This window comes from Oncorhynchus masou, chromosome 9, assembly GCF_036934945.1.
Source record: "Oncorhynchus masou masou isolate Uvic2021 chromosome 9, UVic_Omas_1.1, whole genome shotgun sequence".
Lineage (NCBI taxonomy): Eukaryota > Metazoa > Chordata > Actinopteri > Salmoniformes > Salmonidae > Oncorhynchus > Oncorhynchus masou.
In genome coordinates, this window is record NC_088220.1 from 44,457,979 (window position 1) to 44,483,306 (window position 25,328).

The window sequence follows — 25,328 nt, forward strand, 5'->3', positions numbered from 1 at the left end:
AATAATGATGAACATTTCACTTCAGAGGTTCTGGCCTTGTTTACGCACTGTCTATCTCCTTCCATTTATGCTCTCCAGCAGGCCATCTAACCAGGCTAGGCCGCTCTCCCACGTTTAGGAACCACCTCACAGAAGCATGTCACATCAATTGTAAATGCACATTAAAAGCTTGGGCTGCATATACACCCGTGTGTCAATGCTGCTTATTGTACGTGCGAAGTGAAACATGACAGAAGCCCCGCTGGTTTCACTCTAAGGCAAACAAATAACCATTGTCTTTGATTGGTGCGTGTATTTACTGCAGGCTAAGCATCAAAGCATGCCCTTGTTCTTTTCATGTTCATTTTGTACCTAAAATGGGCAATTATTCCATCAAACATGCGTGTAGAAAGTTGGAGGGCAGACACAAAACAATAATATGCCAAATTTGCCATTTAGACTTCTATTGATGCTGTGGCCCTCTGATGTGCAGAATAGTATCTTGACAGAATGGAAATGTCATTATTTGATCTTCACTGAAAAATGCTGAAACAGGTGATTTTTAATGAATAATTTTGAAAGGCAACGAAGGGTATTCATTTCATTTATGCTTTGCTGGTATGTATGTGGTAATTGACTAGAAAATGAAGGGCTACTGTACAGTAAGTATATCTGCGAAATATCATTAACATTAAAGTGTTGTGGAAAAATCATACCATTGGTACTTTTGATATATATTTTTGGGGTACAAAATGACATTGCTTTGCCAAACTAGGCACAAACACAATTGTCCAAATGTCCTTTTTATTTGTCTGTGGTGGAGAGCTATCCATCTTAACACATTTCCTTTGAAATACCTGAGGTATTCTCGCGAATTTATCAGCTTCAATTGCAAAAATAGTTTCCAGTTCTCTGTTTCTCTCTTCCTCTATCCCCCTCCCACTCATTTTCTTGATTTTATCCTCACTGAACAATTTGGAGAAATAAACCAAACAATTGCTGCCAAGATTGCTTGAAGCTGTGTCTTGAGTTGAGTGAGAGAGGGAGAAAAGGAAAGAGAGAGACAGAATGGTGTGTCTGAGTGGAGTTTTATTCTGCGGAAGTGTGCCGTAGTATAAAAACACGAACCTCAAACTATGTACAGTACATCTACCCCCAAGCTTGATGACACAGAAAAATGCATTTAATTTGTGGACGCTGGCTACTTCCTCTACCAGGACATTTATCTCAAGGCACTGTAAAAGAAACTCTGATCGATATCGTATAGAGCGCAGCACAAGCCCTTTGATTTGCCACTGTAATCGCCCTCAATAAGAAAATCAACGTTGAGGAAAGAAAAAGAAAAGAAAAGTTGAAGATCCCTTTTAAATATAGAAAAATCAGGATCAAATACCATCTGATCCTGGATCTGTACCTAAGGGCCTCTCCTATGAGACTTTGGTCGAAGATCGCCCCCCCCCCCAACCCCACCCTGAGTCCTCTATCAGTTTGAATGAGGGCCCCGCCAAGACTGTCTGTGCGAAAGTGACTGAGCGGACTGCCAATACCGCAGATTACATCATATATCAAGGCCAGTCAGATTTCACACAAACCATCAGTAAGAGCAATGCACATTTTGGACACAGAATAAATATTGGCTGACCCATAAGCCCCAAGCCAATGTGTTACGTGTGTATACTCTTAAAGCCCTCGAGAGGGTGATGTCCAAGGTGAACAGGGATGTACCGCAACGAACTTGGACTTTGAATATTGATGAAATGGAACTGTTTCAAACATATTCATTCATACTGATCTTCTCTTCACGGTATTTAACACCACTTTTGAGTCACTGTTTGATACTCGTTGAACTCTCTATATAAACTCACAATTCTCCGGGGAACTGATATTTGTAAACCTTGATAGCCTTCATCTCGATCAATACGGAGCCACAAGAGAGTACTGTATAATCTTTATTTGACTCATGTCTGTAGTTCCCTGGTTGGGTTCAAAAGGTGATATGGTTGTTGGTGTGCTGTACTGTACTGTGCCCTGTCTGTGACCCTATTGGGGATTGATAGTAGCCTCATAGAAGATCTCTTCATAGGAGCTGTAATCCGATGTGTACTGCGAGCCATCAGAGGACAGAGAGGCTATGTTCACATCACATTTGTGTTTGAAAAAGAAAGATTGTACAGTGTGTAAGAACCCTGGTATTTGTCTGGTTGTCAGAAAATGTGTGCCCATGAATGTCTCTGTGTGTGCAAGAGTTTCTGTGGTCTGTGGTCTGATCCACAGAGTTGTGGTCTTGGATAGGCTTTCAATTAGGTTTATCCCACCTACCCTCTTTCCAGTAGTCCGTATATGGATATGGTCCACTGGTGCTGATTTGATCTGTAGGATAACTGTGTTATAGCTCTAGATCTTCTTCCTGAGCCTTGAGGTTGGTTGTCCTCCATCATGTCAACAAAGCTCCCCACCAAAGGAGTTTAGATGTACCTAATGAACAACAGGGGGATCAGCCTGTGCCTGTAAACGGAATCATACACAACACCACACTCTCTGCCCTCTCAAACACACACTGCCTAGAGAGCTACAGCAGCCACGAGGCAGCACTTGGCGTTCTGAACTAGTTAAGACTGGCAGATCTAAAGGAAAGAATCCCTACTTCTTTTGCTGGGCTTGTTGTGTGTGTGTTTGATAAATCATTTGAGTGGATCGATGGCAATGTTGAAACATGCTCTCCATGGAGTATGGGGCAGTGGAGGCTCCTCAGAGGAGGAAAGGGAGGATCATCCTCAGGGAATTTATAAAAAATCTAAATAGTGAAACATTAATGAATGTAGTTCTGTCCTTGTCTAATGATGTTCTGTATTATGTCATTCTGTATTATGTTTCATGTTTTGTGTGGACCCCAGGAAGAGTAGCTGCTGATTTTGCAACAGCTAATGGGGATCCCAATAAAATACTAAATTAAAAAAGTTTACCTTTTTAGATAAAACTATAGTAAACAGTGGTGGAAAAAGTACCCAATTGTCGTACTTGAGTAAAAGTAAAGATACCTTCATAGAAAATGACTCAAGTAAAAGTGAAAATCACCCAGTAAAATACTACTTGAGTAAAAGTATTTGGTTTAATATACTTAAATATAAAATTAAATGTAATTGCGCAAATACTTCGTGCCTTGTGAGGATTAGGTGATGAGTGGCTAATCTGCCTTTGCCATCCGTACTGTTAGCTAACGTTCAATCGCTGGAAAAGAAATGGTACAAACTGAAAGCACGTACAGTATGCCCTACCAACGGGACATTAAAAACTGTAATATCTTATGTTTTACCCGAGTTTTGGCTGAACGACGACATTAATGAATGACCACATTAATAACATACAGCTGACGGGTTATACACTTTATCGTCAGGATAGAACAGCAAACTCTGGTAAGACACGGGGCGGGAGCCTATGAATATTTGTAAACTACAGCTGGTGCATGATATCTAAGGAAGTATCGGGGTTTTGCTCGCCTGAGGTGATAAGCTGTAGATCACACTATCTAAGAGTTTTCATCTGTATTTTTCATAGCTGTCTATATACCATCACAGATCGATACTGGCACTAAAACTGCACTCAATGAGCTGTATTCTGCAATAAGAAAACAGGAAAACTATCATACAGAGGCGGCGCTCCTAGTGGCCGGGGACTTTAATGCAGGGAAACTTAAATCTGTTTCACCTCATTTCTATCAGCATGTTAAATGTGCAACAAGAGAGAAAAAAAACTCTAGACCACGTTTACTCCATACACAGAAACGCGTACAAACCTCTCCCTCAACCTCCATTTGGCAAATCTGACCATAATTCTGTCCTCCTGATTCATGTTTACAAGCAAAAATGAAAGCAGAAGGCACCAGTGACTCGGAAAAAAGTGATCAGATGAAGCAGATGCTAATCTACAGGACTGTTTTGCAATCACAGACTGGAATATATTCCGGGATTCTTCTGATGGCATGGAGGAGTACACCACATCAGTCACTGGATTCATCAATAAGTGTATCGATGATGTCATCCCCACAGTGACTGTACATACATACCCCAACCATAAGCCATGGATTATAGACAACATTCGCACTGAGCTAAAGGGTAGAGCTGCCGCTTTCAAGGAGCTGGACTCTAACACGGAAGCTTATAAGATATCCCGCTAGATTTCAATCCAGGACTAAGATCGAATCGTACTACACCGGCTCCGATGCTCGTCAGATGTGGCAGGGCTTGAAAACTATTACAGACTACAAAGGGAAGCACGGCTGATAGCTGCCCAGTGACACGAGCCTACCAGATGATCTAAATAACTTCTACTGTATGCTCGCTTCGAGGCAAGTAACACTGAAACGTGCATGAGAAAATCAGCTGTTCCAGGCGATTGTGTGATCACGCTCTCCGCAGCCGATGTGAGTAAGACCTTTAAACAGGTCAACATTCACAAGGTCGCAGGTGTAACGGTTTTCTTCTGGTGAAGGAGAAGCGGACCAAAATGCAGCGTGGTGGTTATTCATGTTCTTTAATAAATGAACTTGACATGAAATAACTAAACAAAACAATAAATGTGTGAAAACCTAATACAGCCCAATAAACACAGAGACAGGAACAATCACCCACAAACACACAGTGAAACCCAGGCTACTTAAATATGGTTCCCAATCAGAGACAATGACTAACACCTGCCTCTGATTGAGAACCATATCAGGCCAGTCATATAAATAGACAAACAAGACATCCAACATAGAATGCCCACTCAGATCACACCCTGACCAACCAAAACATAGAAACATACAAAGTAAACTATGGTCAGGGTGTGACAGCAGGGCTAGACAGATTACCAGGACGTGTACTCCGAGCATGTGCTGACCAACTGGCAAGTGTCTTCACTGACATTTTCAACCTCTCCCTGTCTGAGTCTGTAATACCAACATGTTTCAAGCAGACCACCATGGTCCCTGTGCCCAAGGTAATCTGCCTAAATGACTACCAACCCATAGCACTCATGTCTGTAGCCATGAAATTCTTTGAAAGGCTGGCCATGGCTCGCATCAACCTCATTATCCCAGAAACCCTAGACCCACTTCAATTTGCATACCGCCCCAACAGATCCACAGATGATGCAATCTCTATTGCACTCCACACTGCCCTTTCACACCTGGACAAAAGGAACACCTATGTGAGATTGTTATTCATTGGCTACTGCTCAGTGCCCTCAAAGCTCATTACTAGCTAAGGACCCTGGGACTAAACACCTCCCTCTGCATCTGGATCCTGGACATCCTGACAGACCTACCCTTACCCCCCAGGTGGTAAGGGTAGATAACAATCCGCCAAGCCCTTCAGGGGTGGGTGCTCAGTCCCCTCCTGTACTCCCGGTTCACTCATGACTGCACGGCCAGGCACAACTCCAACACTATCATTAAGTTTGCCGATAACACAACAGTGGTAACCTTGATTACCGACAATGATGAGACAGCCTATAGGGAGGTCCGAGACCTGGCCATGTGGTGCAAGGATAACAACCTCTCCTTCAACGTGGTCATGACAAAGGAGATGATTGTGTTGTGGACTACAGGAAAAGGAGGATTGACATGCCCCCATTCTCACCGACGGGGCTGTAGTGGAGCAGGTTGAGAGCTTGAAGTACCATGGCATCCACATCACCAACAAACTAACATTGTCCAGCCTCCGACCGCAAGTCACTACAAAGGATAGTGTGTACGGCCCAGTCCATCATGGGGCCAAGCTTCCTGTCATCCAGCACCTTTATATGAGGCGGTGTCAGAGGAAGGCCTTAAAAATTGTCAAAGACTCCAGCCATCCTAGTCATAGACTGTTCTCTCTGCACGGCAAGCAGTACCTGAGCACCAAGTCTATGTCCAAGAGGTTTCTAAACAGCTTCTACCCCCAAGCCATAAGACTCCTGAACATCTAATCAAATGGCTATCCAGACTTTTTGCATTGCATATTACTTCAATTACCTCAACACCAGTGCCCCCTGCAAATTGACTCTGGCCGATACCCCCTGTAAATATCCCCGCTATTGTTATTTACTGCTGCTCTTTAATTATTTGTTATTTTATCTCCTACTTGTTTTGTATTTTCTTTAAACTGCATTGCTGGTTAAGGGCTTGTAAGTAAGCATTCCACTGTAAGGTTGAATTGAATTTGGCGCATGTAAAATTTGATTTGATTTTTGATTTGAATATACTTAAGTACAAAAGTAAAAGTATAAATTAATTCAAATTCATTATACAGTGCATTGTACAGTGCGTTCGGAAAGTATTCAGACCCCATTACTTTTGCCACATTTTAATACGAGAGAATGCCAAGAGTGAGTAAAGCTGTCTTCAATGCAGAGTGTCTACTTTGAAGAATCTCAAATATAAAATATATATTTGATTTGTTTAACACTTTTTAGGTTAGTACATGGTTCCATGTGTTTTTTCATAGTTTTGATGTCTTCACTATTATTCTACAATGTAGAAACTAGTACAACCCTAGAATGAGTAGGTGTGTCCAAACTGAGTAGGTGTGTGAGTAGGTGAATGAGTAAGTGTGTCCAAACCAAATGTTTTTTTTCTCATTATGGGGTATTGTGTGTAGATTGATGAGGGGGGAAAAACAATTGAACCATTTTAGAATAGGGCTGTGAAGTAACAAAATGTGGGAAAAGTCAAGTGCGACTGAATACTTTCTGAATGCACTGTATAGCCAGTGGCACACTGCAACAATCAGACATTATTTACAAATGAAGCATGTGTGTTTAGTAAGTCTTCCAGATCAGAGTATGACCATGGATGTTCTCTTGATAATTGCGTGAATTGGACCAATTCCTGTCCTGCTAAGCATTCAAAATGTAACGAGTACTTTTCGGTGTCAGGGAAAATGTATGGAGTAAAAAGTACATTATTTCTTTTGGAATGTAGTGAAGTAAAACAAAAAGTTGTCAAAAATATAAATAGTAATGTAAAGTACAAATACCCCAAACACTATTAAGTTGTACTTTCAAGTATATTTACCTAAGTACTTTACAACACTAATACTAAATACATTCACATGTCACCAAAGAATTGATTAAAACACTGTTTTGCACTGTTCTACAGTAGGCTCAGAAGTTGGCTCAGAAGTTAAACAGTTTTGAACAAATGTATTTCTTCCAAAATTAAGGAGAAGCAAGAGAGAGAAAGAGAGAGAGCTAGCTATATTTCGTAGTATATATTTTTTTCACTTTCTCTTTCACTTACTTAGCTACCATGGAATGCAGCTAGCTAGTTTGGTCTTCTCAAACACCCAGCTCAATCAGAGAAGGATGCTATGTTAGCTAGCTTGTGATATGAAGGTTTTGCTTGGAAATGTTTTTTTTGCCTGGTCACAGACAGCTGATGTGTTGTGCACTGAAGTTCATAAGATAGATGCAAGAAGTAATTATATATACAATGAGCTGTTTGAATGTGGCTGCTATGAATGTGAACTGTGTTTGCTTGTGATCAGGGGTGTGTGTATACATTGTGCCGATTAAAAAAATAAAATTAAAATAATAATAATATATATATATATATATATATATATATATATATATATATATATATATATATATATATATATATATATATACATCTTAAACGGAAGCAATCGCAACAAAACAGGGATAGACATACCTTAATTTGTCCAATAGAAACTCTTGTTTGCAACTGTTGGTCTATTGATTATACCGTAGATCAGCTGAATGCAGGCAAGAGTGTGCAACACGGTATTGAACGTGACCTGTCTGTCACCTTGATTACTCATAATTCTCTCGACTTGTGCGTAGATCAGTTTACGTTGTAAACTTTCATTCATAGGCTAGGTTGTAGCAACCTCATGATGGGTACAGGCAAAATTTGAGTATCATGTAGTAGCCTAAACCTATCCATGTTACATTGAGCTTGGTGATGTCATGTAATCTGCTGTAATAGCGATAAAAAAAGATATCCTCCCTTGTCTTAAACGACACGGACAGCCACTGGTATGGGGGTTATAATAAAAATGGGTTTGGTCTTCTAAATCATGGAATAACGATGGAATATGAATGTATTTCAGTAGCACAGATGAAAACATAATGTTTTCATAGAGATCCAATGGAATGTGAATCCAGCAGCGGATACATAATTGGAACAGATTTCACTTTGCGAAGAAAAGGTGAGGGGACACTAAAATGCATAAGAGCTGAGTTGAGCTAATTAGGGAGGGAGTGTATTGGCCATAGAATTAGGAATTAGAGTACTAACAATAATTTAATAGGATCTCTATGGTACTGGCTCTCTAAAGCTAGTTCTTAGAGAATGAGTAGATTCAAGACTCCTGGCAAATAATGATCTCCTCAAAGGTATGTGTGTGTGTGCACGAGCATGCGTTCGTGTGAGTGTGTGCATGTGCGTGAGTGTGTGTGTGTGTGCGTGTGTGATTGAAGATAAAGGAATGGAGAGGAACAGTGGGCCCAGCTCACAGGAGTGAGAAAAGCAAATTAGAGGTGCAACTGGGGGTGCCAATACACACTGGGAGGTAGCAGTAAGGCGGTAAAGAGACAGAGACAGACAGAGACTGAGCGAAGAGAAGGGCTACAGACAGAATAAGAATATTTTTCACCTGGAGCTCAGTGAGGTATCAACTACACCGCTGTTATAGCTGGCAAAATCACAGGTTGCAATGGATCGTTTAATTTGATCTGGACTCTGATAGCTAGCTAGGTTGCTAGAATGAGAATGTTCCATGTCCAATTTGGTGTAGAATGTCTATAGGAATATACAGAGTCTAATTCAATGCATTGACTGCATCTCAGAAAAACAGCAAATCGGTAGTGGGCTGGCTACGCTGCAGTAATGCAGTCCCCCGGCTCGGCAGAGCAGCTGTGGGGAGTTTGCAGCCCACTGCCCAGAGATCCATTTCGGATCCAGTCAGGTGTTACACCAATGACACCTCTAGTTGGTCTTTAAGATAGCAATCAGTGACCTTTGATTTGGGTAGCCGAGTTGTCACGCCGTGGTGATTTGATGTATGGTGGGGCGGAGGCAGTACCTGGCGGATGGGGGGGGAACGGGGACGGGGAAACGGGGACGGGGGGGATGTGACACAAGCTATTCCGCTGAGCAGCCTCTTTCCTCTTTCTCTACATAAATAAAATAGCAATACTTTTTGAGCAGGGGACAGAGTTCAGCGGCATTCACCGTCCCTTTAACAGTGAACTGTGGTTTGGGGTGAAGTGGATGTTTAATCTACCCTTAATGAACTGTCTCATTGCAACTCTTCCCTGTACATACATAATATCCTGTTTACGCTTTGTAATAATGGCTGATAGATCTATATGAGGGTTGCAAAACCCCCTTGGCTAGAATTTAAAGTGATATTCTCCAAAACAATGGTAAAAAGGGATCATGTCAGTTTGGATTCAAGGCTACAAAGGCTCAATCGTCAAGGGCCATAGTACTGCTGACTTTTATGTCCCTCTAGCTTGATCTGTTTATGTTTCTAATTTAGACATTGGTCTCACACATTTGGTTACCCGTGTATAATACAGTGTCTTAAAGGCAAAGGATGAAAACCAACGTACATGACGGACCTAGAGGACCAGGGCCCATATTCATAACACGTCCTAGAGTAGAAGTGCTGCTCTAGAATCAGTTTCACGTCTTTTATCATTATGAATATGATTATATGGACTGGAGGGGGGGAGGGGGGGGGTCCTAAATGAGCACTGAATTGTTTACTGTAGAAATTGACTTTGAAAATGTTTCTGTCTGTGTACAAAATGTGTAGCAGAAATATGCTAAAGGGGCATGTAAAAAAGCAGTGTTTTACAATAATCTATGGAACGTTGTTATTGATCCCATTGCGATTACAATGCGTAATGTGTAACTCTGTATGTAATATTGTTAAGTCAGGTTGTGGGGAAGTAATGACAGATTATTGCAATGCTTTGCCACTTGATTTAAATATAAACGCAATATGTAAAGTGTTGGTCCCATTTTTAATGAGTTGAAATAAAAGACCCCAGACATTTCCATATGCACGAAAAACGTATTTCTGTAAAATGTTGTGCACAAATTTGTTTACATCCCTGTAAGTGAGCATTTCTCATTTTCCAAGATAATCCATCCAATTGACAGGTGTGGCATATCAAAAAGCTGATTAAACAGCATGGCCACTACACAGGTGCACCTTGTGCTGGGGACAAGTAAAGGCCACTCTAAAATGTGCCGTTTTGTCACACAACACACTACCAAAGATGTGGCTTCCGGCTTCTTCACCTGCGGGATTGTCTGAGGGGAGGGGGGGGGGGGGGTATAAGGCAGGTTTCTGTCTCTAATAAAGAACTTTGTGTGGAAAAACTCATTCTAATTGGCTGGGCCTGGCTCCCCAGTGGGTGGACTTATGCCCTCCCAGACCCACCAATGGCTATGTCCCTGCCCATTCATGTGAAATTCATAGATTAGGGCCCAATGACTTTATTTCAATTGACTGAATTCCATCTATGAACTGTAACTCAGTAAAATATTTGAAATTGTTGCATATTGCATTTATATTTTTGTTCAGTATAACTGATGTATTGACAACTCAAACATGTCAAATTGAATAACATGAGTAAACATATTAGTTTCAAATCAAATAAGCAAGAGAGCCGTGAATGGACCGTCAAATGATCATCTATCATATATTCTCCAGAGAGTTGCACAGCATTAGTTTAAAAATGATTTAATTTGAATAGATTGATCATAACCGCTCGCAGATAAAAATGCCATTGCGTCTCTTCTCCATCTTATCATTTTCACTGGCTCCTTTTTTTATCTATCATTGCGGGAATGAAAAACAAGAATGACTTGACAGAACAAAGACAAATTAATTCCTTCAGATTCGCCATGCAGCAAAGCCATTGCACAAGGCATGATTCCATGATTCAGCATTAGGACCACGAGTGATGTGAACAATTACTCTGTTTGATTGCTATATTCTACTCTGCTGTCAACAGTAATACCTCTGTGGTGTGGGGCTCTCGTGATGGATCCAAATCGTATCCTTCAACCCCTTCTGGCCAATATGCGTGCGTCTGCTCGCCCATATATTCTCATCCTCGAATGGGGAGCTGACCTGCAAATTATTTCACCAGTCCATTACAATTAATAACACGCAATGGGTCTTTCGTGCTTAGCGAGCCACTTAGCGTCACACCCGCTTGACGTGACCAGAATATTCTTTTTTTTTTTTTAAACAATGTCTGAATGGGAATCCGTGGCGGGGGTGGAAGAAAAAAAATCCCTATCAGAAGGGCCAGTCAGCCATGGCGACTGCTTTTACATGGAGTCTCTCGGGCCTCGAGGAGTGGTCCTACGTTTCCGACATGAACAATGTTGCCGGAGTTTGCATTATACAGAGGCACTCCAGGGGGACAGAAGTCTCTCTAGGAGTCTTTTTTGCAGTCCCGAATGCATCGCCGAAGAGATGTTTCAGAAAGCCTTGGTTGAAATTGAAACTAACTTACTTTATCCAGTATTTCGACCCTCGTCAAGTTTGTTTGTGGTTGTAGCAAACATGAACAATTCGATTCTCACAGGTGTTGTTCAAGTTGGTTGAATGTAGGGGTTGTTTCCATTCGAGACGGATTCCCAGCCATTCGGAACACACTGTATTGAAGAGATGCACTCACCAAGCCGTTTGAGTGTTTCACAAAGAATTTAGGTAGGGGTTAACAACGGCACTCTTCTCACAACATAGCCGAAGCACTAGACACTATACTAGTCTGGCATACATTATGAGTGGCTGCCATTCTTTTCAAAGCTCCCTACTTGACAGCATAAGTATATCTTTTTTAGTTTGTTTTAGAAAATAGGTTATTTGCTGCCGAGGCTGTTGAATGAATGCTCAGTAATTGTACGTGTACCTGTATGTGTGCGTATTTTATAGAAAGAGAGAGATAGTGTGCGAGTGTCTGTCCATAAGTGTGTGAGTATATGCCTGCAGTGTGTGCATGTGTATTTATGTGTGTGTGTGTGTGTGTGTCTGTCTGTCCCTGTGTGTCCAGGGCTTTTGATAACACTGACCTTCATATCTCCTGGGCTCGGGCTAGCAGCCATTTATCTTTTATTCATTCGGCCATTTCTGAGGCAGCTTTTCTGTCACCAAGGCTTGTCAAAACAGAGGCCATTTCATGATGTGCAGCGCTTGGCAGCAAAATGGTGCACAGTCACACCCTGTAGATGGGGATGCCACAGTCCTTGAGAGGCTTTGTCTTGAGACGACTGTCTGTCACTAATTGTGTTATGCCACTGTCGAGAACACCTGTCTAAAGCAACTCGAAACATTCCCTCAAACTTTCTGTCCTGCTTTAGTATTTTATTTCTGTCTGGAGGAAGCAAAGTCTACTCAGGTGTAGTTCACAACAGCCAACAGAACTGTCACCACAGAACTGTCACTAACACTTCTCTAGATATAAGAAAAATAAGTTTTACAATATGTCATACATTGGAATGACAAGTTCCAGTCATTATTTTTGCTCGTAACTCTTCTGTGCTGAATATTTCATGCAGTTGACTCTTTTGATGTCTGCTTTTTGGTGGTGAATTGCAAACACAAATCATCATATTTTCTCTTACTGTTGGTGTTTGATAATGAATTCGCTCACAACTTCCATCATTGCCAACCCACACAACACTACAAGTTATGAGAGTGTTAAACTTAATATTCTGCATGAACAGAGACTCATATGCTGCAGATAGGGGCGTCATGTACCCATTATTTTAGAAGGGGCACAAATGTTTGGTTGTTTTGGCTCTGTACTCCAGCACTTTGGATTTGAAATAATACAATGACTTTGCGGTTAAAGTGCAGACTGTATTTTCATCCATACCGGGTGAACCGTTTAGAAATTACAGCACTTTTTGTACATTCACCCCCCGCCCCATCTTAGGGGACCAAAAGTATTGGGACAAATTCACTTACGTGTATTCATTTAGTAAAAAGTTAAGTATTTGGTCCCATACACACAATGACTGCGTCAAGCTAGTGACTCTACACATTTTGGGGATGCATTTTCTGTTTGTTTTGGATGTTTCAGATTATTTTGTGCCCAGTTGAAATGAGTCATCCTTATTTAACTAGGCAAGTCAGTTAAGAACAAATTATTTTTTACAATGACGGCCTACCCCGGCCAAACCCTGACGACGCTGGCCCATCAAGAAGGAATCAATAGGCAACATAGCTTGATCAAATGAATTTACAAACATATCTCCTGCGGGTCCTGCCCATCACCAGCAGCTAAAATCAAATCAGATGCTGGGTGTGTCACTTGACACTCTCTCCTCCTCTACTAACAATACTAGTTATGTTCCACTGGTTAGACTTTGCATGCATCAACTAATGGTTGCGTGCCATATCTTCGACTGTGTCATCGACTGAGATTGCTATAACATATGATGTGGTTAGCTGATAGGAAAAATATGGTCCAGTTAGTGTGCCTCTCCACAAAATAACACTTTTTATAAATAATTTTTATCAAATGTGGGCTTAAATTTTTGTATTAAATTATTTAACCTTTCTAGGGGAACCCCTCCACAACATTCCGCTGAAAAGGCAGCGCGCGAAATTCAAAAATATTTTTTAGCAATATGTAACTTTCACACATTAACAAGTCTAATACAGCAAATGAAGGATGAACATCTTGTTAATCTACCCATCGTGTCTGATTTAAAAAATGCTTTACAGCGAAAACCCAACATATGATTATGTTAGGTCATAGCCAAATCAAAAAAAAACAGCCATTTTTCCAGCCAAAGATAGGAGTCACAAACAGCAGAATATGTAGATAAAATCACTAACCTTTGAGGATCTTCATCAGATGACACTCATAGGACATCATCTTGCACAATACATGTATGTTTTGTTCGATAATGTGCATATTTATATCCAAAAATCTCAGTTTACATTGGCGCCTTACGTGCAGTAATGTTTTGCTTCCAAAACGTTTGGTGATTTTGCAGAAATACTCATAATAAACATTGATTAAAGATACAACTGTTATTCACATAATTAAAGATATACTTCTCCGTAATGCAACCGCTGTGTCAAACTTTATGGAAAAAGCATAATCTGAGAACGGCGCTCAGAACCCAAAACAGCCAGAGGAATATCCGCCATTTTGGAATCAACAGAAGTTAGAAATAACACCATAAATATTCACCTTTGATGATCTTCATCAGAAGGCACTCCCAGGAATCCCAGTTCGACAATAAATGACTGATTTGTTCCATAAAGTCCATAATTTATGTCCAAATAGCCACTTGTTGTTAGCGTGTTCAGCCCAGTAATCCATCTTCATGAGGCTCGAGCATTTCGTCCAGACAAAAACTCGGAAAGTTCCGTTACAGGTCGTAGAAACAAGCCAAACAATGTATGGAATCAATCTTTAGGATGTTTTTAACATAAAACATCAATAATGTTCCAACCGGAGAATTCCTTTGTCTTCAGAAAAGCACTGGAACGAGAGGTAACTCGTCATGAGACCAAGGCACTCTGCCAGACCACTGACTCAAATAGGTCTCATGAGCCCCTCCTTTACAGTAGAATCCTCATTGAAGTTTCTAAAGATGGTTGACATCTAGTGGAAGCTGTAGGAAGTGCAACTTTATCCATATCTCAATGTGTATTCAGTAGGCCAATCTTTGAAAAACCACAACCTCAGATGTCCCACTTTCTGGTTGGAATTTTTCTCAGGTTTTCGCCTGCCATATGAGTTCTGTTACACTCACAGACATCATTCAAACAGTTTTAGAAACTTCAGAATGTTTTCTATCCAAAACGAATAATAATATACATATATTAGCATCTGGGACAGAGTAGGAGGTCGTTCACTCTGGGCACGCTATTCACCCAAAAGTGAAAATGGTGCCCCCTATCCCAAAACAGTTTAACATCTGAAAATAAAATAAAAACATGAGACATTTGAGATGTTAGTGTCCTTGTACCTCCTATGGGTATGACGTCTCTGGGTGTGCACATTGGCTTTATATGGGCATCACTTTACATGATTAAGCCATTTTAACTTCTTCTCTCTTGTTGTTGTTCCTCAGATGACAACTGCAGACTGAGTGACTACCGGAGGTTGAAGACCAAAATTCTGAACCTGCATGACCAGCGATACATGGAAACTGGCAACCGTGGGGGCCACAAAGAAAACATGGCCACCAGAAAGAAGCTGGTCGACCTTCTGTTTAAGCGCTTCGATGCCGATGGTAGCGGGAGAGTAGACAGCAGCGAACTATCACAGGTGAGGAGGCCGGGACTTGGATGTAACTAAGTGTTTGAAAGAAAAAGGGAAAAACCAACAAAACATTGTGTTTACTACACACCAAGGAGTAGGGAACTATCACAGGTGAGGACACGATGGTGGACAATAAAGCCACAGTAAATGTCTCTCCCACATGTCAGTAGCCATGCCTTCACACCCTTCCCTGAAATGAAGAAAGGGTCAACAAACAGAACCTTAACATTGCGTTTACTATAGCCTGCTAGTAATTTACAATAGGAGCCATCTTGATTTAATATGTTCAATAGTATTCCCTTTTCAGTTGGTCTTTGCTTCAGAAAGCGAGGTGACTAAGAAATGTAATAATCCAGGTCAAAGGAACGTTACGCTCCTGGGTAGAATGTCGGCGTTGACTGTTACGGCCCGGAAAAAGTGTGGTTGAATATGGAGTATTGTGTGACTTTCATGACAAAGGAAGACATTTTATGCATAATGAAGTTATGTTTCGCAATACCTGAGGACTGGTTTATATCCGATGCATTTAAATAATTGAATAAGTAAGCAACCACTGCTGGTTTAAATAACCTTTCAACTGCTCTCAGTTTCATATTAATATATCCAGTGGCACTCTGATTACTCCTGTCTCTATTAGACTGATGTGAGATAGAAAACAAACTTGATTCATATTCTTATGCATTCACTCTTTTGAATCCAAAGTGCCCCATTTGATTACAGCCAACAACTCTGATATTTAACTATAAATAAGCTCGGGGATGGGAGCATAAATCGATGAACAGCGGGTGAAATACATAACGAAAGAGAAATTGTAATGTTGTGTTGGGCTTTATTTGACTATTCAAATATTCCCTGTTGATACAAGTTGATTCAGGTAGTTACCATGGGTACCAAAAGTATTACATTACGGATGACACTAAGGGCTAGACACAAAGCTATGAGCCATCGTCTGTCCAGGTGTTTTAATTTCAAAGTCTGTCCACAAACATCCACTGCGCAGATTGAGTAACGCCATGTTGGTTTTAAGTCATTCCTCACAGAAAATGCAAAGGTCCCTCTCAATCCTTGAAACATATGGCAATGGTGACACAGTACATATACAGTACAAACTGGTATTACATGCAGAATATGTAGTAGCTATTCTAAGCCCAACGTGTTTGTCTTGTCTACAAAAGTCATTCATTCTGAATATCAGACGTTGACACAATTGACCTTAAACTATGCTTCATCTCAAGAAGTCCTCAAACTATGCCACATCTCAGAGGTCCTCAAAACTATGCCACATCTCAGAAGTCACTCATGGCCCGGAATTCAACCACTGAAATCCTAAATTGTTCGCTCTTCTTGTTTTTCCTGGTTAAATTATACAAATTTGACGTGACCAATCATTTCAGCCCTCATTTACGAGTTTTCTATTTGTGTATTTGTTAATTGTAAATAAGAATTTACTCTTAACCGACTTGCCTAGTTAAATAAAGGTTAAGTAAAATACATAAAGTTAATGGGGTCTTAATTTGACACGGACTCTGGCAGCATTCCAAACACAATGTGAATCATTTAGTTCAAAGGTTAAAGCCTGGTATAGTGTGTGCGCGTGTGTGTTTGTGTGTGTGTTCGATGTGTGTGTACATGCGTATGTGTGTGTCTTCAGATCTGAGTGGAAGAAGGGTCAGGTGGGTACACTCTATCTTCAGACACTGACCCCCTTCTCCATGTTGACGCAATCAGATAGTGTCGATTCCTCCGGTACATCAAACCCGAACATCAACTACAGAGCAAGGTAAAGATGGTTTGATTTCTAGCCGGGACATAAAACATTTAAGAGATGGTGTGAGAATCATCAAAGACTGTGGTGATTCACAGCCCCCTCTAATATTACCATCTCCCTGAATCAATCCGTCTGCCATGGGGTGGTTCAGAAAAGCAGGGAATACTTTGGAATACCCTGTTTTTTTATAACACTTTCTCTGAACCAACTGTGTCTAATGTATTATGAATGCATTCAACTGCCAATTCTTATAAATTGTCTTAAAGGATTGATACACTGTTGTAATGTACTGTGAAGTGATAGAGGTCAATGGAAATACATTTCTAGTACTTTATCATGCACAGATGGCTTTAAGAACGTTTTTGAAATCAACATACGAGGTTGAATCATCACAAACATTTTGATAATTCTTAATAGTTTACACTTGTAGTTCAGTAAGAGTTCAGAAAGCATAGGCAAAGTTGCAAAGAACAAGACATACTTGATGATGATACATTAGGCGGCAGTTCTGGGGAAGCTACTCTGAAATCATAGTTGACCAAACTACCAATTACTTCACACTAGAAGAAGTTAAGCTAAACAAAAGCTACCCTTAATAAAAAAATATTGTTAAAAATTATGTAGTTTTCAAGCTACCTCGGGAAAAATGATCAATATCTAAATCTGAAATGTCATAGACGACAAATTGCAAAAACGGTTTCAAGTGAGAATTAGGCAGGTCTGAAGCTGAAAAATAAAATAAATTATTGCCTATTTCTCCATTATTTTCTTCTCTTTTTTCCCCAAAAAGTAGTGTAGTTTACATGGCAAAAATGGCAGATGTTTTACATGGCAGATGTTTTAGGCTTAGTTATAGTGAAACACGTCAATGCTGGTCTTCATTGTGATAGTTTGTTGCAAAAGTGATATATTTTGGTCTTTTAGTAGTAAATCTAGCTCTTATTGACCCTAGCGGTTCGACTGTACCATTGAAATCATGTTGTAGAGGCTTCTTGGGAAAGGATCGACGCAGGAGATAAGAAGCAGGTACAGGAAGGGAAGGTTTAATAACTGACAGATATGGAACAGGAACATGTAACAACAATTAATGCGGACACAGGGATCACCACCGAGGAACAGACAGATATACAGGGGCAATCAACCACGTGAAGGAGACCAGGTGAGTCCAATGAGCGCTGCTGCGTGTAATGATGGTGACAGGTGCGTGTAAAGACGGGTAGCCTGGCGCCCTCAAGCGCCAGGGAGCGGGAGCGGGAGCAGGCGTGACATCTTGAGAAGGTGCCTCTACGTCAGGGATCATCTAGATTTATCCGCAGGCCGATTTTTTCTTGAACGGATGGTCAGGGGGCCTTGAACTTAATTACAAATCATTTGTCATTCGAATTAGAAATAATTTGTAGAATGCAAATGGACCCCAAGAAGCCCAAACAGATATAATGACTAAAACATAATAATTTCACGTCATCTCAAGGGAGGGGTTCAGTATAAAATTCACTCTCTTCTAGATGTGCTGGGTGGTATCACCTCAAGGCTAACTATAAAATTAGGTGACAGCGCACCTTATTTGGCAATGGTCTTGGTAAGTGGAATGTGCCATTATATTTTGCATGATGCTTCCTTGACTAGACTACTGACGTTCCACAAAATGCAAATTCTATGTTTTTGCTTGCCGTTTCATACAAATGTATGTGCTTTTACGAATATGGAGAAATGATTCACATTTGTGTGTAGATGTAGATTCACATTTATATCAGTAGCTACATCCACCACAACAAGAAATAAATGACAATGGTGGTCATGTCAAATTGTAGTATTTTTTTCTTCTTCCAAATGCTATGATTGATTGGTGGCTTAGTCTGTTATGGCAGTTGGTTTACAGTTCAATGGTTGTGAGTTTAAATCCCACATCGGGCAGAAATAATTTATTTACAATGTTCATCCCATGCCCACACACTTCTAATTGTGAAAACTGAAAGCATACAATGAGGCAAAAAAGTATTTAGTCAGTCACCAATTGTGCAAGTTCTCCCACTTAAAAAGACGAGAGAGGCCTGTAATTTTCATCATAGGTACACTTCAACTATGAACGACAAAATGAGAAAAGAAAATCCAGAAAATCACATTGTCGGATTTTTTATGAATTTATTTGCATATTATCACAGACCCAGAAAAATCGAGGCCTAGACTTAGCTTTAACTGTAAGTTATATACGGGCCCACTTAAAAGGCAAGGTCTAAATGCATTTTTCTGTTGCAGGTCATCAAGCAGGAAGGACTGTCCAAGGATGTCTCTGAGTGCACCCTGTTTGACCTTCTCAAATACAACGACATCAATGACGACGAGCACCTGACAAAGGACGAGTTCTACACAGCTTTCGGTGAGTGACAGGACCAGTCCAGAGTGGATTGTCCACTCTTTTTATTTTCTACACATTACCATCTACTTTTTCCTGCTTGCATTTTCTTTGGCAAGGAAATTCAAAGAACCATACATTCCACAGGTTGTATTGACTTGGCCAATAGACATGACGTGCTTTCAAGCACATATTGCTAAAAGCCTTAAAACAAATCTATGCCTTTATGCAATAGCAAAGTTGATAAAACTGTTAGCCATGTTTACTCTACACTATTCTATACATTCCTATACAATAGGGTTGGTTGCAGGTAGGCAATTCTTTCTTAATTTTTTATTTTGGGCAATACAATTCCCAATTGAGATACAGCAGTAGCCCCCGGCTCTCTCTGTCTATGTTTACCCGCCATCCCCCCATGCCAATAGGATGTTAATAATAACTCAAGCAAGTGACCATCATTATGCTGGTAGCTCTAAACAGAACATGTAAGGCTTTTCTATGGTCCTTATTATTTATTAGCACAAGGTTCTGAAACCTGGATCAACTTATTATCCTTGTGGGAACTATAAAAGTAAATGGAGTGTAATTTAGTTTCAATTAGAGTTGACATTGATGATATCTCGTTGAATGGCAAGACACTTGTCCTCATCGGTGGAACTCTCCATCTGGGAGATTTAAATCTCATCATAGACTACTTAATGGCGCCAGATGAGATGGCTGCCATTTACGGGCTCCTAACCAAATGTGCTATTTTATTTGGGTTTTTTTCCGCATGGTTTGAACTCATTTTGTTGCTGCTACTGTCTCTTGTGACCGAAAAGAGCTTCTGAACATCAGAACAAGCAATTACTCAACTCGAACTGGACAAAGATTTTTTCTTTAATGAGTCCAACGTAAAGGATATACTGTTTGATATACTGTTATATCCTCATGAAAAAAAGGCGGAGAAAAAGGGGGAGAAGGACTGGGTGACTTGTAAGAATTCGCCAACGAGCAGGTAAACCACTGCTACCCTTAGTATTATTGGCCAATGTGCAATCATTGGAAAACAAACAGGAAGATCTACAATTAAGACTATCCTGCTAAAGGGACATTAAAAACTGTAATATCTTATGTTTCACGGAAACTTGCCTAAATGACGACACAAATTATATAGAGTTAGCTGGCTTCTCTGTGCATCGGCAGGACAGAGCAGCTACGTCTGCTAAGATGAGGGGCGGGGATGAGTCAATATTTGTCAATAACTGCTGGTGCGCAATGTCTAATATTAAAGTCTCAAGGTATTGCTCACCTGAGGTAGACTACCTCATGATAAGCTGTATATCACACTGTCTAACAAAAGAGTTCTTATCTATATTATTCGTAGCCATTTATTTATCACCACAAACCGATGCTGGCATTAAGATCGCCCTCAACGAGCTGTACAAGGCCATAAGCATCCAGATGCAGCGCTCTGAGTGGCTGGGGACTTTAATGCAGGCAAACTTAAATCCGTTTTATATAATTTCGACCAGCATGTCACAAGATCCGAAGATAAAAAAAACTTTACTCCACATCACAGAGATGCATACAAATCTCTCCCTCGCCCTCCATTTGGCAAATCTGACTATAATTATATCCTCCTGATTCCAGCTTACAAGCAAAAACTAAAGTAGGAAATACCAGTGACTCGCTCAATTACGGAAGTGGTCAGATGACGCGGATGCTACGCTACAGGACTGTTTTGCTTGCTCAGACTGGAATATGTTCCGGGATTCATCCAATGGCATTGAGGAGTATACCACCTCAGTCACCGGCTTCATCAATAAGTGCATCGATGATGTTGTCCCCACAGTGACGGTACGTATATATCCAACCAGAAGCCATGGATTCCTGGCAACATCTGCACCGAGGTAAAGGCTAGAGCTGCCGCTTTCAAGGACCGGGACACTAATCCGGAAGCTTATAAGAAAATAAGAAGTCCCGCTATGCCCTCAGAACAACCATCAAACAGGCAAAGAGTCAATACAGGACTACAATTGAATCCTACTACACCAGCTCTGACGCTCGTCACATGTGGCAAAGATGAAAAACTATTACTGACTACAATGGTGACGCGAGCCTACCAGATGAGCTAAATGCCTCTTATGCTCGCTTTGAGGCAAGCAACCCTGAACTATGCATGAGAGCACCAGCTATTCTGGACGACTGTGTGAATATGCTCTCCGTAGCCGATGTGAGCAAGGCCTTTAAAAAGGTCAACATTCACAAAGTCGCAGGGCTAGATGGGTTACCAGGACCTGTACTCAAAGCATGCGCGGACCAACTGGCAAGTGTCTTCACTAACATTTACAACCTCTCCCTGACTGTACAAATTTGTTTACATCTCTATTAGTGAGCATTTTTCATTTTTTTTGTTTGATCGTAGCTAGCTAGCTACATAGCCATCTTTGTATCTAAGACAATTGTGTAGTCTAGAGCAGGTTTCTAGGTTAGCTAGCCAGCTATTGTCGTTCTTTTAACGTAACGTTACGCAATCAACACTGCTAGCTAGCCAGCTAGCCCCCGACTAGCAGCACTGTAGAAACTATTACAGTACAACGGTTTGATTTGTTTGATCGTAGCTAGCTAGCTACATAGCCGTCTTTGTATCTAAGACAATTGTGTAGTCTAGAGCGATTTTCTAGGTTAGCTAGCCAGCTATTGTCGTTCTTTTTAACGTAACGTAACGCAATCATCACTGCTAGCTAGCCAGCTAGCCCCCGAATAGCAGCACTGTAGAAACTATTACAGTACAATGGTTTGATTTGTTTGATCGTAGCTAGCTAGCTACATAGCCGTCTTTGTATCTAAGACAATTGTGTAGTCTAGAGCGATTTTCTAGGTTAGCTAGCCAGCTATTGTCGTTCTTTTAACGTAACGTAACGCAATCAACACTGCTAGCTAGCCAGCTAGCCCCCGACTAGCAGCACTGTAGAAACTATTACAGTACAACGGTTTGATTTGTTTGATCGTAGCTAGCTAGCTACATAGCCGTCTTTGTATCTAAGACAATTGTGTAGTCTAAAGCGATTTTCTAGGTTAGCTAGCCAGCTATTGTCGTTCTTTTAACGTAACGTAACGCAATCAACACTGCTAGCTAGCTAGCTAGCCCCAAATAGCAGCACTGTAGAAACTATTACACTCGACGGAACGACTTGATTAGTGTAGTGTCAACATCGCAGCCACTGCCAGCTAGCCTACTCCAGCAGTACTGTATCATTTCAATCATTTTAGTCAATAAGATTCTTGCTACGTAAGCTTAACTTTCTGAACATTCGAGACGTGTAGTCCACTTGTCATTCCAATCTCCTTTGCATTAGCGTAGCCTCTTCTGTAGCCTGTCAACTATGTGTCTATCTATCCCTGTTCTCTCCTCTCTGCACAGACCATACAAACGCTCCACACCGCGTGGCCGCGGCCACCCTAATCTGGTGGTCCCAGCGCGCACGACCCACGTGGAGTTCCAGGTCTCCGGTAGCCTCTGGAACTGCCGATCTGCGGCCAACAAGGCAGAGTTCATCTCAGCCTATGCCTCCCTCCAGTCCCTCGACTTCTTGGCACTGACGGAAACATGGATCACCACAGATAACACTGCTACTCCTACTGCTCTCTCTTCGTCCGCCCACGTGTTCTCGCACACCCCGAGAGCTTCTGGTCAGCGGGGTGGTGGCACCGGGATCCTCATCTCTCCCAAGTGGTCATTCTCTCTTTCTCCCCTTACCCATCTGTCTATTGCCTCCTTTGAATTCCATGCTGTCACAGTTACCAGCCCTTTCAAGCTTAACATCCTTATCATTTATCGCCCTCCAGGTTCCCTCGGAGAGTTCATCAATGAGCTTGATGCCTTGATAAGCTCCTTTCCTGAGGACGGCTCACCTCTCACAGTCCTGGGCGACTTTAACCTCCCCACGTCTACCTTTGACTCTTTCCTCTCTGCCTCCTTCTTTACACTCCTCTCCTCTTTTGACCTCACCCTCTCACCTTCCCCCCCTACTCACAAGGCAGGCAATACGCTCGACCTCATCTTTACTAGATGCTGTTCTTCCACTAACCTCATTGCAACTCCCCTCCAAGTCTCCGACCACTACCTTGTATCCTTTTCCCTCTCGCTCTCATCCAACACTTCCCACACTGCCCCTACTCGGATGGTATCGCGCCGTCCCAACCTTCGCTCTCTCTCCCCCGCTACTCTCTCCTCTTCCATCCTATCATCTCTTCCCTCTGCTCATACCTTCTCCAACCTATCTCCTGATTCTGCCTCCTCAACCCTCCTCTCTTCCCTTTCTGCATCCTTTGACTCTCTATGTCCCCTATCCTCCAGGCCGGCTCGGTCCTCCCCTCCCGCTCCGTGGCTCGACGACTCATTGCGAGCTCACAGAACAGAGCTCCGGGCAGCCGAGCGGAAATGGAGGAAAACTCGCCTCCCTGCGGACCTGGCATCCTTTCACTCCCTCCTCTCTACATTTTCCTCCTCTGTCTCTGCTGCTAAAGCCACTTTCTACCACTCTAAATTCCAAGCATCTGCCTCTAACCCTAGGAAGCTCTTTGCCACCTTCTCCTCCCTCCTGAATCCTCCTCCCCCCCCCCCCCTCCCTCTCTGCAGATGACTTCGTCAACCATTTTGAAAAGAAGGTCGACGACATCCGATCCTCGTTTGCTAAGTCAAACGACACCGCTGGTTCTGCTCACACTGCCCTACCCTGTGCTCTGACCTCTTTCTCCCCTCTCTCTCCAGATGAAATCTCGCTTCTTGTGACGGCCGGCCGCCCAACAACCTGCCCGCTTGACCCTATCCCCTCCTCTCTTCTCCAGACCATTTCCGGAGACCTTCTCCCTTACCTCACCTCGCTCATCAACTCATCCCTGACCGCTGGCTACGTCCCTTCCGTCTTCAAGAGAGCGAGAGTTGCACCCCTTCTGAAAAAACCTACACTCGATCCCTCCGATGTCAACAACTACAGACCAGTATCCCTTCTTTCTTTTCTCTCCAAAACTCTTGAACGTGCCGTCCTTGGCCAGCTCTCCCGCTATCTCTCTCAGAATGACCTTCTTGATCCAAATCAGTCAGGTTTCAAGACTAGTCATTCAACTGAGACTGCTCTTCTCTGTATCACGGAGGCGCTCCGCACTGCTAAAGCTAACTCTCTCTCCTCTGCTCTCATCCTTCTAGACCTATCGGCTGCCTTCGATACTGTGAACCATCAGATCCTCCTCTCCACCCTCTCCGAGTTGGGCATCTCCGGCGCGGCCCACGCTTGGATTGCGTCCTACCTGACAGGTCGCTCCTACCAGGTGGCGTGGCGAGAATCTGTCTCCTCACCACGCGCTCTCACCACTGGTGTCCCCCAGGGCTCTGTTCTAGGCCCTCTCCTATTCTCGCTATACACCAAGTCACTTGGCTCTGTCATAACCTCACATGGTCTCTCCTATCATTGCTATGCAGACGACACACAATTAATCTTCTCCTTTCCCCCTTCTGATGACCAGGTGGCGAATCGCATCTCTGCATGTCTGGCAGACATATCAGTGTGGATGACGGATCACCACCTCAAGCTGAACCTCGGCAAGACGGAGCTGCTCTTCCTCCCGGGGAAGGACTGCCCGTTCCATGATCTCGCCATCACGGTTGACAACTCCATTGTGTCCTCCTCCCAGAGCGCTAAGAACCTTGGCGTGATCCTGGACAACACCCTGTCGTTCTCAACCAACATCATGGCGGTGGCCCGTTCCTGTAGGTTCATGCTCTACAACATCCGCAGAGTACGACCCTGCCTCACACAGGAAGCGGCGCAGGTCCTAATCCAGGCACTTGTCATCTCCCGTCTGGATTACTGCAACTCGCTGTTGGCTGGGCTCCCTGCCTGTGCCATTAAACCCCTACAACTCATCCAGAACGCCGCAGCCCGT

General features: G+C 42.2%; 1 protein-coding gene across 4 annotated transcripts in view; it reads left to right on the plus strand.

Annotated features, from left to right (window-relative positions):
• LOC135546027 (follistatin-related protein 5-like) overlaps nt 1-25,328 on the plus strand; it is a 179,878-nt gene that overhangs the window by 90,969 nt on the left and 63,581 nt on the right. For all 4 annotated transcript variants that reach the window (XM_064974099.1, XM_064974101.1, XM_064974100.1 and 1 more), the window contains 2 exons: nt 15,089-15,285; nt 19,304-19,424. In XM_064974099.1, the coding sequence (XP_064830171.1) occupies nt 15,089-15,285; nt 19,304-19,424 (318 nt within the window). The remainder of the gene's footprint in view (nt 1-15,088; nt 15,286-19,303; nt 19,425-25,328) is intronic.